This window comes from Neopelma chrysocephalum, unplaced genomic scaffold, assembly GCF_003984885.1.
Source record: "Neopelma chrysocephalum unplaced genomic scaffold, ASM398488v2 Primary Assembly neopelma1_84, whole genome shotgun sequence".
NCBI classification, from domain to species: Eukaryota; Metazoa; Chordata; class Aves; order Passeriformes; family Pipridae; genus Neopelma; species Neopelma chrysocephalum.
The window spans coordinates 7638946-7654957 of record NW_020897746.1 but is presented as its reverse complement, the minus strand read 5'-3'; the positions used below and the strand labels follow the sequence as shown (position 1 = coordinate 7654957).

The following is a 16012-nucleotide window of genomic DNA, read 5'->3' as shown; positions in this document are numbered from 1 at the left end:
TTCTATTCTATTCTATTCTATTCTATTCTATTCTATTCTATTCTATTCTATTCTATTCTATTCTATTCTATTCTATTCTATTCTATTCTATTCTCTCATTTTGAGAGCCTCTGTTTTGGGACATTGCCCAAGGGCCACATCCACACCTCCCCTTTGTAGTTCTGATTCAGTGTGCAGTAGATTCAGTGGAAAGGCTCCAGCCCAGTGGCTGCTGGGTTGGCCCCTCTGATGCTGTTTCTGGTGGGAATACTTGTATTTTGAGAGGTTTTGTTTTCATCAAGTATTTTGTGAATCAAAATTCATTTGTACAAATGGCACTGAATGTAGGAAAAAGACTTTCAGACACATGGTCAAAATGATTCTGCTTAAGAATCCGTATCAATATTCATCAATTTTCTCCATTGCTGACCCAGTTCTGATTGGTGTAAAACGGATAGACAAAGATAAAGAACAAAAATTAAAATGATTTCCACCAACATGTGTGTTCCCTGAAAGGGAGAAGAGAAAGAATTGTTATTTTAGGTATTGGTCATCAGAGTCAGGACTAGATCTCTCAAGAGCTTTTGATCTGCACTCAGGTTGTCCCATGATCCAGAAAACAGCAGTTTTCACTCCAGTCTTTTCCAATCTCCCCTCTGAATGACAACTCATGGAATGGTTCATACTGAATTGTCCATTCCTTTGTCACTTTTGGATTATGGATACCAGACATATTGTGCCCAGTCCCTGGAACATGTTGCTCCAAGAAAGGCACTGCAGTGATTACCAACGGGCAGGAGTGCAGATTATCCATCTTGGTATCACTGGGTATTATCAAGGTCTAAAGAGTCCTCTGGCACTTACTGTTCTGAGACCTGTGATGGAGCACCTCAAAGACTGAAGATTATCCATAATTATTTCACCAGCCAAAGGAGAAAAGTCTTCTGAAGAGCTCCATTCCACTAGGAAACAAATGGCAGGAGAAAATCAAATCAGATACCAGTCCAAGCAAAGAAGTCAAAGGACTTGAGTCACTCCCAGGTTAGCTTTTCTCCTTGCACTTTCCCAGTCCATGTGGATACTAAAAGTCATGTTAAACAGTAATGTTTAGGAAAGCTTTACACGGTAATTAAATTATATCTCTGTGTGTGGGGGACAAAAGCAAAATATTGTTCAAAAGCTTTTCAGGAAAGAATGCATAGAAATAGAATGCAATACAAATTACCTTCAGCCAACATTTGCCCTCGTTTAAACAATTTCCTTTTAAAGAAAGAGAAGTAGTGGAAAAGAGAAGGTAGAGGAATTGGGCCTGTTAATGTTTTTTTTTTTGGCTGTTTTTACACCCAAACCAACAAAAAGCACTGGTTTGCATTGGATCTGCATGGGCAGAGAATTCTTTTTGCTCCACAGGTCCACAAAACTTTCATCACCTACCCTTGGCTAATTTGGATAGAAATATCCTCCTTGGACTAGACCTGACACTCACTGGAGCCTCAGCATTGGTTTCAGTGGGTTCTGGCTCTGCTGTCCAGGCCTGATGTTCCTGTGGTCACTGAAATGACACAGCTCCACAAGGACCTGTTAAGCTCTGTCCACTTTTGGAGGGAATTAAGAGGTGCTGGGCTGAGAGATCCCTCCCATCTGCCCTGCAGCCTGAAATACAATGGGCACCTTCACCAAAGTGCTCCTGTCACTCATATTCCTGCTTCAGGGCTTATGGAATTCCTGCTGTCTGTGCTCTTCCTCAGTATTTGCAAAAAATTAATATGCACATAAAACAGTATCAGACCATGAGAAACTACTGGGTAATTTGAAGAAAGAAAGAATATATGCAAGTGGGGAACTGATGGCTGCAGGTAGAAAACCAGCCTTTTTTCTTAAATTATTCTTTATTAATGACAGATGCCATGATTAGAGGTAAGGCTGATCCTGCAGTGATACCTCTGGGATTTAGTGACTTGTGCTTTCAGACCCAAACTTCCAGGAAAACCTATCAAAACCATTATGAAATGAATCTGTTGAATTATTCTACAGTGGGAATTGGGAGAGCTCATTAATATCCTGGATTTACACCAAAGCAGAGATTTCAACACAAAGCTTTCCTTTTAAATTTGCAGAATAGTTCTTAGATACTCTATTTGCATATTCATTAGTATTGGAGTCAATAATTTACAATAGATCAGAGGATATAGGTGTTCTAATTTCAGCATGGGGAATTTTCATCTTCTGGCAGTGTCATACTGGTATTTTCATATTAAAAGAAAACTGCTTCAGAGAATTTTCTGCTCAGCATATACAACATTTAACTGCCAACACATTCTTTCCAAAATAGCCAAGTATCAATAGCACAACTCATTTTTCCCTTCTCCCCTAGTAGCTCCTTGTCTGTGATTGCAGTTTGTGAATGCCCAGCATGATCTGTAACATTTTTGTGTTTGCTGCAGTGAAAAGAATATTGGTTTTGTCCATTATCTTTCAGCTTTTTTCACTGCGTATTTCTTTAGTTTTCCATGGGTTTTAAATAGCTAATTGCCACCACCTTTAATGGCAGCTATCTCTGTGCATTGATATGAAAATATAGAGACTGTTATGGTACCATACTGTAGGGTTTTGTTGACAACCTAATTATAGGAGTACTTATAAGTAACATTGAACTTGATGGCCTGTCAGAGTTTCCATTGTAAACCGTGATTTTCGAGGTTTCTAACTCCACTTGCATTAAATCATTGCAGACACTCTACACATGCTGCAAACTTAGACATGTTTTCTGTTTTCCAGAAGGAGAAACCAGAAGGAGAAATCCTGTTCAGACTGCTGAACAGGTTGTCAACAGCTTGGAGTCACTTCCCTCACTATTTTACTTATCAAAGATTCACGCTGAGCAAGACAGAGTCACTTGAGACAGATTCTGCCCACAAATCCTGCCTTCATTGGAATCTCCAGGCACACCTGAGTGTCCCACTCCATGTGGGAGGGTCACACTTCAGGCAGCACAAAACAAAAGCCAAGGCTGGAAGTGGCTTTAAGCCACTTCTGAGCTTCCCAAATTTTTAACTGTTCTCTGGACTGGAGATTCCCCAAACGTAAGCTGGCAGTTCAAGAGGCATATTTAAATTTGGGTGGCTTTCACAGCTAAACATTGCAACCCTGTTCTTGATGTGGGTCTCCTTCTCAACCCTTCCTCTTGTATTAGGCATTTAACAGAGGGCTCCAATGTTTGAGATCCTGACACACTGCCTGAAGAGTTAACTTATCTAGGATAAGTTATCTTCTATAAGTTATATCACAGGATTGCAAGCATGTGACCAGCAGGAACACCGGGATACTGGTGTTGGGACTACCAGCAGCATGGCAGCTCGTTCTCAGAAATGATCAAGACCCACTGAGTTCAGAGAGAGAAGCTGAGTTTCGAAGGGGAGAACAGGCAGACTCGGCCTTTAAAACCCTCTCAGGAACAGCAGGGAAGGGGTTTTGTGACAGTAAATCCCAGCTCATGTTCTAGGCCAAACTGCTGCCCCAGCTCGTGTTGTTGGTGAACCCCCACGTGCAGGGCGAGTGCCCTCATCCCCTTACTGGGTGACACTGATCCCCTGGTCCCTTGAAGGAAAACTATTCCCTGCTTGTCCTGTGCCGGGTGCTGAGGTGCCACCCCTGTGGGTGCCCCCCGACCCCCTCACCCAGCCCAGCCTTCCCTGGCTGCCCAGCTGTGCTTCTCATTACACAGCCAGGATTGCCAGCATTTTGCACTCACTTTATTTTAACTTGCCCTGTGGTGGCTGAGACCCGTGGAATTGAAAACGTAGGAATACGATATTAGCCTGTGGATCAGGTTATGGTTATCATTATGATTGAGAACCCCCCCCTTTTAAAGGATATTTACCCAACAAGATGGTGTATCCAAAGTTACTCCAAACTTAATTTTTAAATATATTTATTTAAAAACCTCACTTTTGGAAAAAACCCCGTCCCCCAGTTTCAATAAAAATTTCCATAACTGAAAAATAAATATTTTTTCAACAGCTGTGTTGGAATAGTGCCTTCTTTTTCCCCTCGTTTCAAAGTATATCTGTTGTAAAGAAACTCATAACAAATTCTGGAATTTTTTTGCTTACTTTTGATTTTAACAAACTTTTTTCCCCCCCGTGATATTTAATGATTCAAGTGAGAAGAAGATGACATGCTTTAGCTTTAAAGAAATGCAAATCAACTGAAGTAATTTAAGTTTATATCTCCTGCTGTACATTGACAGATTTCAGCTTTCTACCATAATGGCCACCTAAAAATAATACATAATATTCTGCTGTACTCGTTCACTGGGTTATAAACCTCTTAGAAGGATGTGGATACCAGTGTTCCTGTTTCCTAGATGGGAAAATGAAGGAAGGAGAGGTAGAGCATCTTGTAGGCCCCAAAACAAGGGGCAATATCCCATGAGCTCTGTTACACATTTTAGGCCAGTGTTGCCCCTACTCCCACTCTGACTCTGTGGGATGTGTACAGACCTTCCTGGTACCAATACACAGCTACACATAAATGATCTTACCCTTGTGATTAACCTGGATCTAAAAATTAGGTAATTTGTGCACAGCAACCCATCAGGAAGATTTAGCTGTTTCTTTGCCCTCTTTGTGGGAGTGCTGGGAGACAACTGTGGCAGTAAACAGAAATTACCAACCATTTGTGTCACGCTGAAGTACTTGGGACTTTAAGAGAGAACAAAAGGCTGCCTCACCTCAGCACGTAAATGCTGAATATAAACACGCTGGAGTAGAGAAACCCGAGGATGAAGAGGGTCCTTTATAAGAGCCCAGGAACAGGAGCTGGTCTTGTAGACTGCACCGACTGTGCTGTAAAGGACCTGAAAGCTGTTGGGTGAATTAAGGATGGAGCATGTTCCAGTCCTGTTCTGAACACCCCAAAGGGCTGCTTTGTTGTGAACGCTGAATGTCTTTGCTGTTGCGGCTTTCCATCTGACACTTCATGTTATGTCAGAGCAGGGGTTTTTTGTGTGTTTAATATATTGGTGACTATGTGTTTTAATGAAGGTGCCCTGTATTCCAGAGCTAGCGAATGCACGATGTGTTGCTGCGGTCGCCAAGATAAGTAGTAATTTTTAAATAAACAGCAGTATAAACAGTTACATAAAACTCATGTAAATTGCTGGCACATAATTTTAGACTGGCTTAAGTTATGTAACTTACTTGTGGCCAAGTTTTTTTTTTTCTTTTTTTTTCTTTTTTTTTTAATACTCAATTCAAGCTCTTTAAAATAAAGGGAGAAGTTTATTTTCACCTGTTTCTTTCCCACTCACTACCTTTCTGCTGTGCTGAGCACGTCATAAACAGCTTAATGCAGACAAAAGGCAAAGGGAAGGCACAAAACACCTCCTGACCCTATTGTACATTTATTCAGGAAAGCACCTTCTCCTGAGTCAAGTAAATAGCCCGAGCCACGGTAGAATTTGTCACTTCTCTTGATGTTTGTTTTTGCTTGCACTTAAATCACTCATTGAATCGCTGAGTAGATTAATTAGACCAGGGGACATGAGCTCTGTTGCTACTTGTTGGGGGTGTACAGAACAGTGTATGGAGCTGGGATTCTTGATTTTATTCTTGCATTCTGACTTGCTGTGTGACCTTGAGCAAAGAATTATGCCACTGTGGCTTTTAACAGAGGCTAAAGCAGCAAAGATTCTGGCTCCTTCCTCTCCTCTCCATACCCAGGACCTGGGTGAAAGGATAAGGTGATCTTGGCTTGTGCTTCCAAGGGCCTCCAAACAAATAATTCTGTTGTTCATTAGCTGCCTTTGAAATGTAAAACTGAAAGAAGGCACCACCAGAAACCACTTCACACCAACTTTTTCTGCCTGCTGATCTTTAAGAAATAATTTTAATAGTTTACACTCATGATGTCTTAGCATCTGGATTTAAGGACATTAAATACTGGCATTTGTGGGAATAAAATCAGGGTGAAGGAACCTAAACAAATATTTAGAAGTATAGAACAAGTGAAGAGAATTGAACTCCAGTGAAGAGCAGGAACTTGTTGGTGTAGAGCATCAGCAGCTCAGATGAGAACATTGCAGTATTTGGTCAGCTCCTCCCTGGTGCTTTCAACCGTTCTTTCCAGCCTGATTTCAGAAAGGAGTCCAGTTTTTTCAGACTTGAGTTCAGGCTCTGTTCATGCCTCTCTCATGTTTGGAAATTCTCCAAAGAATGACAGGAGAAAGACAAGTCATACCAGGGAGTAGTGACAGGGATCCCAGCACAATGCTTCCATTGGGAAAAAACAAATGTTTGGCACTGAGGAGTTTGTGCAAACACAGAAGTTAAAAGAGAGTAGTCGTGGCCTGGGACTCGGATTTCTAGGTACAGTTTAAATTAAAACCTGAGCTTCTAACTGCTTTCAATAGTAGCGTTCATTATTTTGGATTTTATCTATTATTTCAGTTATTCCTGTACACTTACTCAAGGCTCTTTGTGCTGGGTCAGTAGAAGCATCAGTAAGGCTGAAGAGGAGTGAAAAAAGATGCAAACAAACAGTTCTGTGCCCACCTGAGGTAAACAAAGCACTGCTGGGGTGTAGTGGGAAAGAGCTCCGGGTGGGTTTAAGGGCCTCTCGTCAGAACAACAGTCAGAGCAGTGCCAGGCAGAGCACCAAGAAAAGCATTCCTAGACTATTCCTAGAGAGCACATCTTCATTTGAAACTTCCATGGCTATAAATCTTCATGAGACTTGTTTCAGAGATTTTATTATTTTTTTTTTAATAATCAAATACTTTATTTGCAGTAAATCTTCTTCCCAACAGCTGTGGGCTCCTTTAGGTTTTACGCCCTCTAATAATAACCCCTGATGTTAAATAACCTTTCTTGTGGCCCTGTTTCTGGATGTTCCTTTGACCTAGGCCAGAACACTCTATTTTATTTCTTGACGTTTATGGGAACCATTCTGACAGCAGGCTGGGTGCCAAAGACACATTTTTGCTTGATCACAGTTTCACTGGTTCATCTTATAGCAAATCTACATTATATAAATGATTTATAAGATACTATTTTTATTGCTTTTTAATAAAATTCTCACGAAGAGAAAATTAAAAAGAATTATTGACCTTTTTTTCTCAAGTATTTGATCAGTGTTTTCTAAATCCTAGCAATTCTTTATCTGTTTGCAATAAGGTCAGCTATTCCAGTACAAAAAGAAGGAACTTTTTTTTCCTCTCTGTTAGTGAAAATGACATTTCTTCCTAACATTTTATAAATAACTAAGAAAATGTGCCATGTGGGTGCACATTGCCTTCCAATGTGGGCCAGTGGTTAAAAAGCTACAATGGATTATCATAACAGCCAAGATTTGTTTCTCAGCCCTGCAATGACAAACATATCCCACTCTGGCTGTGGAGAGGAAAGTGGGAGAAAATATGTTTTAGAAGAGGGATTGGAGAATAAATGAGGTTCTTATGCAAAAGCTTCACATCCTAGAAAAGCTTGGCTTGGATTCTGCAAATTTCCCCTCCCAGTGGGTGCATTTGACTCCCGTAATCTGGGCAGCCAAAGCCAGGGGGGAATTTTATGGACCTAAGGGCTACTTGTTTGTGAGAGGCTCACATGGGTTAGGCCCAGCTTCTTCCCAAAACATAACATTAAAATCTAATTAATAGTGAGCAGTTGGGAAAATGCAAACAAAAAAAGTAATCGATCACAATGCAGGAGGCAAAGCAAAGCAGTGCAGAGCACAGTGAGCAGAGGAAGGAAATACAGACACTAATTCAAGTAATCTGTGTAATGGGATTCTACTCCTTTTCCTCTAGTTCTCCTGTGGTAGAAAGAGGGACTTTGCTGCATGGATGTTAATTAATCATATTTAAGGCTTTTATTTCTTTATAAACTAATCCCTACAGTAATTTAAAGAGCTTTCACCTTTCCCTAGCAATGCAGCCTGGTATTGCAGGCAAAACAGTCGTGATTTGGGGATATTTTACTTAATTTAATTTAGTGCCAATTAACACAAATTTCTAATCACTCATTCAGAGTGAGAAGAAAGAAAACACAATTAAACAAACAATCAAGTGAACACCTTTCCACCACCTTTCCCAGGCTAAACTGAAGCCAAACACCTCTCCTCCTCCTTTTCTGCTGTCAGCCTCCCTTGTGTCTACATTGGGGTTACACTCAGTGATGGAGTTTTCCATCACACTTAGATGTAGCCAGGCCAGTCGTGACCAGCACCTGGCATCTCCTGACCTCCTCCCAGCCCTGTGGCCCCTGGCTACTGGAAGCTGCCATATATGCCCAGAGCTCAGGAGTGAGCCAAGTGGGTGCTCAGGTGTGAACTCATCGTGTGCTCAGACATGAGCTGAGAGGGAGCTCGTGTGTGAACCAGCTGGGTGTTCATTAGTCAATTAAATGGATGCTCATGCAGGGGCTGATTGGGTGCTCATGCATGAACTCACTGGGCACTCGTGCAGGAAAGCAAGAAACCCTGCAATTTATGCTCAATACACAAGGTAAGAGCTTGAAGCAGATCCAAAGGCCTGATTCCAAATTTGCATTCATGTATCAGTTCTGTGGGTCGGATCTAATTACTAGAACAGTATCAGGTTTTGGAGGCAAACTGACTAAGATTTAGACATTTTATGCTTGTAAATGGTTCAGAAAAGTCCATGATGGACCAGAGAAGACTTAAGACAAAGCAGTGAGCAGGGAAACTTTGCCTCAAACCCTTTGAAGAGATTCTGGTTTTAAGTGTTCAGTGAGGAAACATTCCCAAATCCACGAATCAAAAGACCTGCTATATCAGGAACCTCCTTCAAGACAGAAGCTGAAGGTCTTGAGTCCCAGTCCTGCCAGGGGCCATAGGGAATTCCCCTCTCCTGTGCTGTACCTATGGACTGGGAGCTGTAACACTCAGCCACGTGCAAACAATTTTAAAAAATACTTATTAACTTTGGAAAGTCAAAGCAAATGTGAAAGGCAAAGCAATGTCTAAAATTCAAAAACATTATGATATGAGCCTTTTTCCTTAGACACCAAGGCAGACAAAAGCAGAGCCTGTATGTCTGGGTTTTCTCAGGGTCATTTATCCTGAGCTGCTGTTCAAAAACACAAAGCAGGAGAAAAGAATGATTCAACCGAGTAACCAGTGTCTGATTAAGTACATTAGTTAATTACACTGTCATTTAATATGTGATCTGTGTCCAAAGGTGATTTTAAATACGTAGCAAACTTAAAAAATAGGAGTTTTTAAGTTTTATGTTAAGTCCAGCACATACTACAGACATTGAGAGGAGCTAGAAATAGAAAGGTTTGTTTTAACTTTTATACATTTCTGTACTTGCTAGGCATAAAAATAGAAGTCAAATTGCACAGTCCTGTTAGCTACCAAAATGTAACGTGCAAATAAAGTGCCCAGGAGACCTAATAAAATGCCATAAATGAACCACTGTAAAAAATATCAGACCACACCTATTCAGCAGGATAAATTCAAATGTCTTACAAAGAAATGTATTCTCTTTTTATGGAGCAAGAACTGTTTTGAGGAAAGAAAGAATGAGTTTCAAAATATACAAAGAAACTTTGAATAATAAGTGAAAAGAGTTTCAAGACCAAGTTGAGTGCAGAATGATGCTCAGTTCCACCACAGACTGGAACAGGATCAGGCAGTGACACAGCATCTGCTTAGAGAGACACAGAAAAAAACTCACCATGTTTTTCAAACATGAAATGTCAGCTTTTGATGGATAAATCAAATGCATAATTACAAAACACATGGTATATTCTGTTTCTAGGTGCTCATGGGGACAAGCAGAAGCCCATGGAAAATGATGAGATTATTTGGTTGGGAAAGGATTACCCCTGAGAAGAAAACATGCAGAATCACACAAAATTTGTAGATAGTTTTTGTAAAATCTTTTGAGGTTTTTCACACTGAAATTTTCAACAGAAATTTTCCATTTACAGGGTGAGAAGTCAACTGAGAATCTCAAATACAGGTTTGTTTTGAGCTGCAGAGCAGATCTCAAACAGGCCCAGCCTGGTCAGGCTCCCTCATCCCTGGTCCCAGGTGCTGATCCTGAGTGCAAAGGCAGCTCCTTTAGCTGAGAATTCCACTGACAACACCAAATTGCACCAGCCTGTTCTGCACTATAACCAACCCACTTCATGCATCTGCGTGAGAGCAACATCCTTTGGCTACTGCACATCTAGCCAGGACTGAACTAGTAATTTAAAGGCAATCTAAATTATTCTCCTGCAAAAAAAATCTGAAGTGAACCAGAAATTGCATTGGAAGAATGGAGGCAGGGAATGACCTTTTCTCAAAATTTAAGCAAGACATAACTCCTTCTTTCCTGATCTAAGCCAGTGTCATTTTTTGTCTAGGAGCTACGCTGACTGAAAATAAAAAAATCTTCTCTCCATCCAAAAGCAATCCTAGATGGAAGCTGGGCAGTCTTGACAAACATGAAATATTCTGCTAAAATACCAAACTAAACAAAAAGGTAACATGGGCTAAATTGGCCTAGACAGCTTAGCATCATTATCTGGAAAAAACCTTGGCATCCAAGTCCGCAGCTACATCCAAACAGAAAGAAGATTAGCTCTGTTTGCTACATCAAACATGTGTCTCTTCCTCTCTCTCCAAACATAAATAGTTCCAGGCTCTTAAATAAATTAGCTCAACTCGGGTTATACAAGCTGTTTCATTTTTTTCTCCAAAGGGGAATATAGATGTTTGTTTAAAAATTGTAAATAAAGTATAAACAGAGATTTTTCCATTTCATAGTGATCCTTTCCAGTAGGTAATGATCAGCACTATGTCCATTTTTCTCCCTTATCTTACACTTTGGGATCACAGCATTATTATGACTACTTCTGATGGGAAATGGATGAAAAAAATGCAGTAAGAGGAGGTTTATCTGTGCTTGTTCACCATAAAAACAAAATAATAACCGTGTTTAAAATGCACAGAAAATAAGTGCAACAAAATTGCTTAAATTATTTACAATTTTGCTCTCTAAAAAAGGTGCTGCTTTGTGTGGAACATGTGAACCCTAGAAAGGCTGATTAGTGAAAGACAAGAGTCCTTAAAAGCCCTACAAGCACTTGCCACTGGGCTCGAGTGGGACTGTTCCCAGGAGTCGAGTGGTGTCTGTCTGGATTATGTTGCTGTGGGATTTTTTTTCATGGAGCTGGTTCCAGTGGCGTAGCTCTGGGATAACAACAGCTCCTGCAGTAACCATATGATGATGTAAACAGAAAGCTCACAAAAAGCTTCAAACTGTGGCAAAGTTCTTTTGTACGTTGGCCTGGGACATTTTGATTGTGTTGTCAAAGATGTAAAACCAAAGCTGTAAGTACCTCCAGGATGGGATGTGAAGTTTGGCTCCAGGGCACCATTAGCCAAGGGCAGGGGTTTTTCTTAGTGTTACAGTGATGCTTCACATCCTCTCTAAAGCTGGCTGGGCTGAGGTGTCCCTGGCTTTGAGTCTTTCTCCAGCATGGAGCAGATTATTACTGTTATTATTGATTTATGTCGGGCCTGTCTGCTTCCAGCCTCAAAACACTTTACTAAGTTACAATATACTTAGGAATCATTTCACATCAGCCACCACCACGCTGGAGCTTTCTCCTGAGGGAAGCTGAAGGGAGCCATTAGGATGGTGCCTGCAACATTAAACAACAATCCAGGAGAGGAAGTAAAGAATATTCTGGCTCCTTAAAGCAATGGCTGAGCAGAATGCAGTCACTGAGCTGCCATCCAGCTGGGACACCAAAGTCAATACCCATTCACTGTGTGTGGTTAAAATTAAATCTCCTAATGAAGTGAGATGGTTTTAGTGGTTAGAGAGTGAGTGCAAAGTATTATTCTCCTGTATTATTATTTGTAAGTCATACAGCTAACAAGGGAAAAGATCACACACAGGAAAACAGCAGACAGTTAGATAACGTTCCAAGCCCAGTTTCTAAATGACATTTGGGCAAATACAGCTTTGGAAAAAATATATTAAAAGAAAAGAAAAGATGACACAGAAAAAAAAATGGAATTGGCAGTTTCTCACTGTTTTCAGGGAACTAAACTAAACTGAACAGAATTGATGTCAGTTTTTATCCCCTATAGTTCAGGTCCAGAGAAAAGAACATTATTAGCTTCTGTTAATGAGCAGGTATTCCCTAAACGCTGCTGCAAATGCTCCTGAATCTTAATTTGCTTAGAAGAAGAAATGGTAAAGTTTTGAGAGGAAAAAACCCTTAAAAGCCTTTTTTTTTCTTTTTCCCCTGAATTAGCAAAATGCTTCGATGGTTTTCTGGACAGGAGGTTTATATATCTGACTAAAAAGATCCTCACACAATGTTATCAAGCTCCCCTTTCAGGGCTAGTAATTGCTAGCTGGTTCTAATCATTCTTGCAAATGATCATTTGAAAGGTTCATTTTATGACCTCTCAAACTAAGCACAAAGAATCTCACTCCATAATGTAATAAACAATTCCACAACCAGTGCTTAATTAATTCCCGAAAGTCACCAAAAGGAGCTATTAATGATCTTTCCTTTTTATCTAACCATAAATATGCGAGTCTCCTGGGATAATGGATTTAAAAAGAACATTCTGGCAAGACTAACTGTCAACCTGATAAAGCATAAAATGATCACCAGTGAGGGTAATTCAAAATACAGGGCAGTGCTACCTGGTCTGATTAGAAAGTTAGGTCAAGTTGGATTAAATTTCTCTGAATGCGGTGCTGACCAAAAAGAGGTCAGCACTGACATGGTACAAACCAGACTCAACTCAAATGAATAACCAAGAGAAAAATACTACAGACCTTAGACAGTTATTTTTAAAAATTAGCTCTATTTGGAAATTTGCTTTCCTGTGAAAATATCAACAATCACTATAAATGGTGGGTGGGCAGTGTTTCAAGGTTGTTTACAATATGTGTATTACAAAAAGCAGACTGATATTTTCAGGAGAACTTTGGTGTTTCAGGAGCCCAAGTATTGTTTTCACAAGAAAATCAGGCAGTAGGAAGCCCTTAAATGAAATTTAGTTTCCTGGCAACCCAAGCCATTGCTGAAAATTAGATTTAGGCTTCTAAAGGGCTTTGATGTTTTTGAAAATCACACTTCCTGCAGCATTGCCCAGCTGACTAGGTGTAATACAGTAATTTACCTTCTGCTGAAGGATAGAATCACTTTGATGGCTTCAGTGGTGTCTGGGTGGTTGGGTTTGTTCCATAGAATGTAGGAAATTATTTTGCTGGGCATAGCCAGGGATGACTGGAGTCTCTGACCAGAAACAGGAGGAGAAAGAAAGAGAATATGCCTTTTCCAAGATAAGTCCTTTGGGTGCTTTGTGCTTGATGCCAGTGGAGCCTGTGCACTGGCATGTCCCACCTTTGGAAGAGCTCCACGAGCTTTTGGACCTCGATGCTCTGGGTCTTTCTGAATCTCTCCTGCTGAAACAATCCCTGGGACACCCCCCCTGGAAACATGGAACAAACTCCCCCACCACACAGCCAAGGAGGGTTCTTGCTGTGGCTGTGGAAATCTGAGGTTCAAGTACCTCTAAAATGAGTTTTTCGTGATTAATACGAAGAAACAAACACAACAGGAAGCATTAAGGGAGAAACTGGGGGGAAATAACTAAGAGGACTTTCAGGGTCCCCATTCCTGACTCTCCTGGGCAGGGCAAAGAAGGCCTCAGATCCTCAACCCCTTGACTTGGGCTCCCACTTGGAAGGTGGAGGTTGTGGGTTGCTTTGCTTAGCGCTGAAGACCTCACTGTTCCAAACATTTGAGAAAACCTGGAAGTTCCTTTAAACAGGAAATTTTAAAATTTCTCATTTTTGTTCTAATCTTCAATGAGACTTTTTTTTTCCTTAATGTTGGAATTTCCTGTGGAACAGAAATTCTGTTTTAAAACCATTTCTATTCAACAGGGCTATTCAGATGGAAGCATTTTCTTATTCATTCTACTTTGCAACTAACTGGTGCCACCCCAAATGTATTGCTCTTCCAAGAATGATGTGGCAGCCCTGGAATAGCTAATTAGCTGGGCTGTATGAAGCCTCTGCCAAAAGTTTCAGCTTCCAGAGGCATTCCTTTAAGGAATGGTGGTGTGGGTTTGGCTTTTGCAAGGATACACATGGTTTCAGGAGCCCACAGGCACCAAAAGTTAGTTTGTGTTTTGTAACTGCTCATCTCAACCCAGTCATTGAGCTGATGTCCTAACCACAGGGAGTCAAGCAAACTCCTTCAAAGCACTCCTGGAGAAAGCTTTTGGTTAATTTATTTTTCTTTTTTTTTTTTTTTTAATAAAAAAATCTTGTCTTTGGGGAATCTTGTAAGAAAATTCCACTTCTATGGCTATTTACTGGGAAAATAAATTCCACCATTACTTGCATTGTAATATAATCCCTTGTAGATAAATACTTAACCCTCCAATTTTTGTACATTGTTAAGGCAAATGAAAGATGTCTAAATCCAGTACCTTTATACTTGGTCACCACAGCTGAGTTGACACTCAGAGGTTCTTGGAAGGTGACAGTGAGTGATGTGCTGCTTGTTACCATGAGACAGACATTGGTTGGCGCCTCAGGGGCTCCTGGGAGAGAAGAGAAAACATCAGCTCTTCAGCACAACAAATCCTATTCAAACAATGTTTCTGGGTCTTCAAAGAACCCACTGAAAATCACCCTGCAATTGTGAGCTTCGGGTTGTAGGTGTTTGTGTTCTCTGCCTTTTGAGCATTTTAATTAGTGCCCCTGCTAACAATATCCTGCAGACACCATTTGTTTCTATCATGGTTTTTTTGGCTCCTTTCAGTTAAAAATATCTTCCTGCATATATGTAACCCAATAAAACAGATTCATGCTAATTATGTCAATGAAAAGCCCCTATAAATCTCTTGGGGTGGATAGGAGGAGAGAGAAAGGACAAAACCACAAAGAGCTAATTAAACCTTTATGGTTTCACTAGCAAACTCAAATTTATCAAATAGCAGAAAACATTTTTACATTATTGTGATTCAAAAATTGCAAATTCCACAAGTGTTTCTATGTAATAGTTCCAAAATACTGTTGTCAATTGAGGCCTAACATTTTGATTTAAAAAAAGAAAAAAAAAAGCTTAATTCACAGAATATCAATCAGACTCAATTCAGAAATCAAACACATAATGCCATGACTTACTGCTGGGATTGATTTAAAAAATCAGTATATTACCTTTCACTACTGCTGCATTTCCTGTATTTAGTATCTAATAGAAAGAGCACTACATCTGTCTTGAGGAAGTAACCTTAGAATACAATAAATTTGGGGAAATTATTTGTAAGTACATTTATATAAAGATGGTTGTAAAAATGTTAATGGCAATGATTGTATTTCATCAAATAGGATACAGCTAAAAGATCTGCATGTGAAACAATTCAGTCCTGTTCACTCCTTCCCATGGGCCCAAATTCCCATTTACTTTGGGTACACACTCACTTGTACGACTGTTTAAAGTGACTCAGTTTGTGGCTGTGCTGATGAAATGGATACCAAGTGGTTACCAAAATTAAGACTAAATTTTTGCAATATTTATATGCAAAATGAAATTTCATTGTTTGACCAAATGTTTAGAGCAATTCTGTTCCAAAACAGAAAAAGTTTTTGTGAAAAATAGTCAAATTACAGCTGAGAAAAGGGCAACATCCCCATCCCTCTTCCTGCCTATTCATGTGTCCCTTTATACTCATCTTGTTTTAAACTCTGAACATGTTAAATGAGATCCAGGAGTAAATGTGAAGAGAAGTAAGAAGGACAGAATCATTATACCCCGAACCAGGAGTTTGGAGGTCTCATCAGTTTATGCAGCCCACTCCTGAGGACGTAAGTGCTTGTTGCCCTCAGATATTTGGTCCTTTATTGTTCTAACATCAATTCCCTTCCCACTCTTGGAAAGGCCATTTCATGTTACACCTCAGTTTTCCCTCCCTGACGTTCTCAGCGCTGTGAGGGTCAGTCAGTGAGAGCACCTTTGAGAGGGTCAGTCAGTGA

General features: G+C 40.2%; 1 protein-coding gene across 5 annotated transcripts in view; it reads right to left on the bottom strand.

Annotated features, from left to right (window-relative positions):
• Window positions 1-16012, bottom strand: part of ANKFN1 (ankyrin repeat and fibronectin type III domain containing 1) — a 121453-nt gene that overhangs the window by 34209 nt on the left and 71232 nt on the right. For 4 of the 5 annotated variants that reach the window (XM_027691588.1, XM_027691589.1, XM_027691590.1 and 1 more), the window contains 2 exons: window positions 14464-14577; window positions 844-941 (listed from right to left, as the gene is read on the bottom strand). In XM_027691588.1, the coding sequence (XP_027547389.1) occupies window positions 844-941; window positions 14464-14577 (212 nt within the window). Of the gene's footprint in view, window positions 1-843; window positions 942-14463; window positions 14578-15196; window positions 15270-16012 lie in introns of those variants that run through there. The other variant, XM_027691592.1, reaches the window with a different exon arrangement.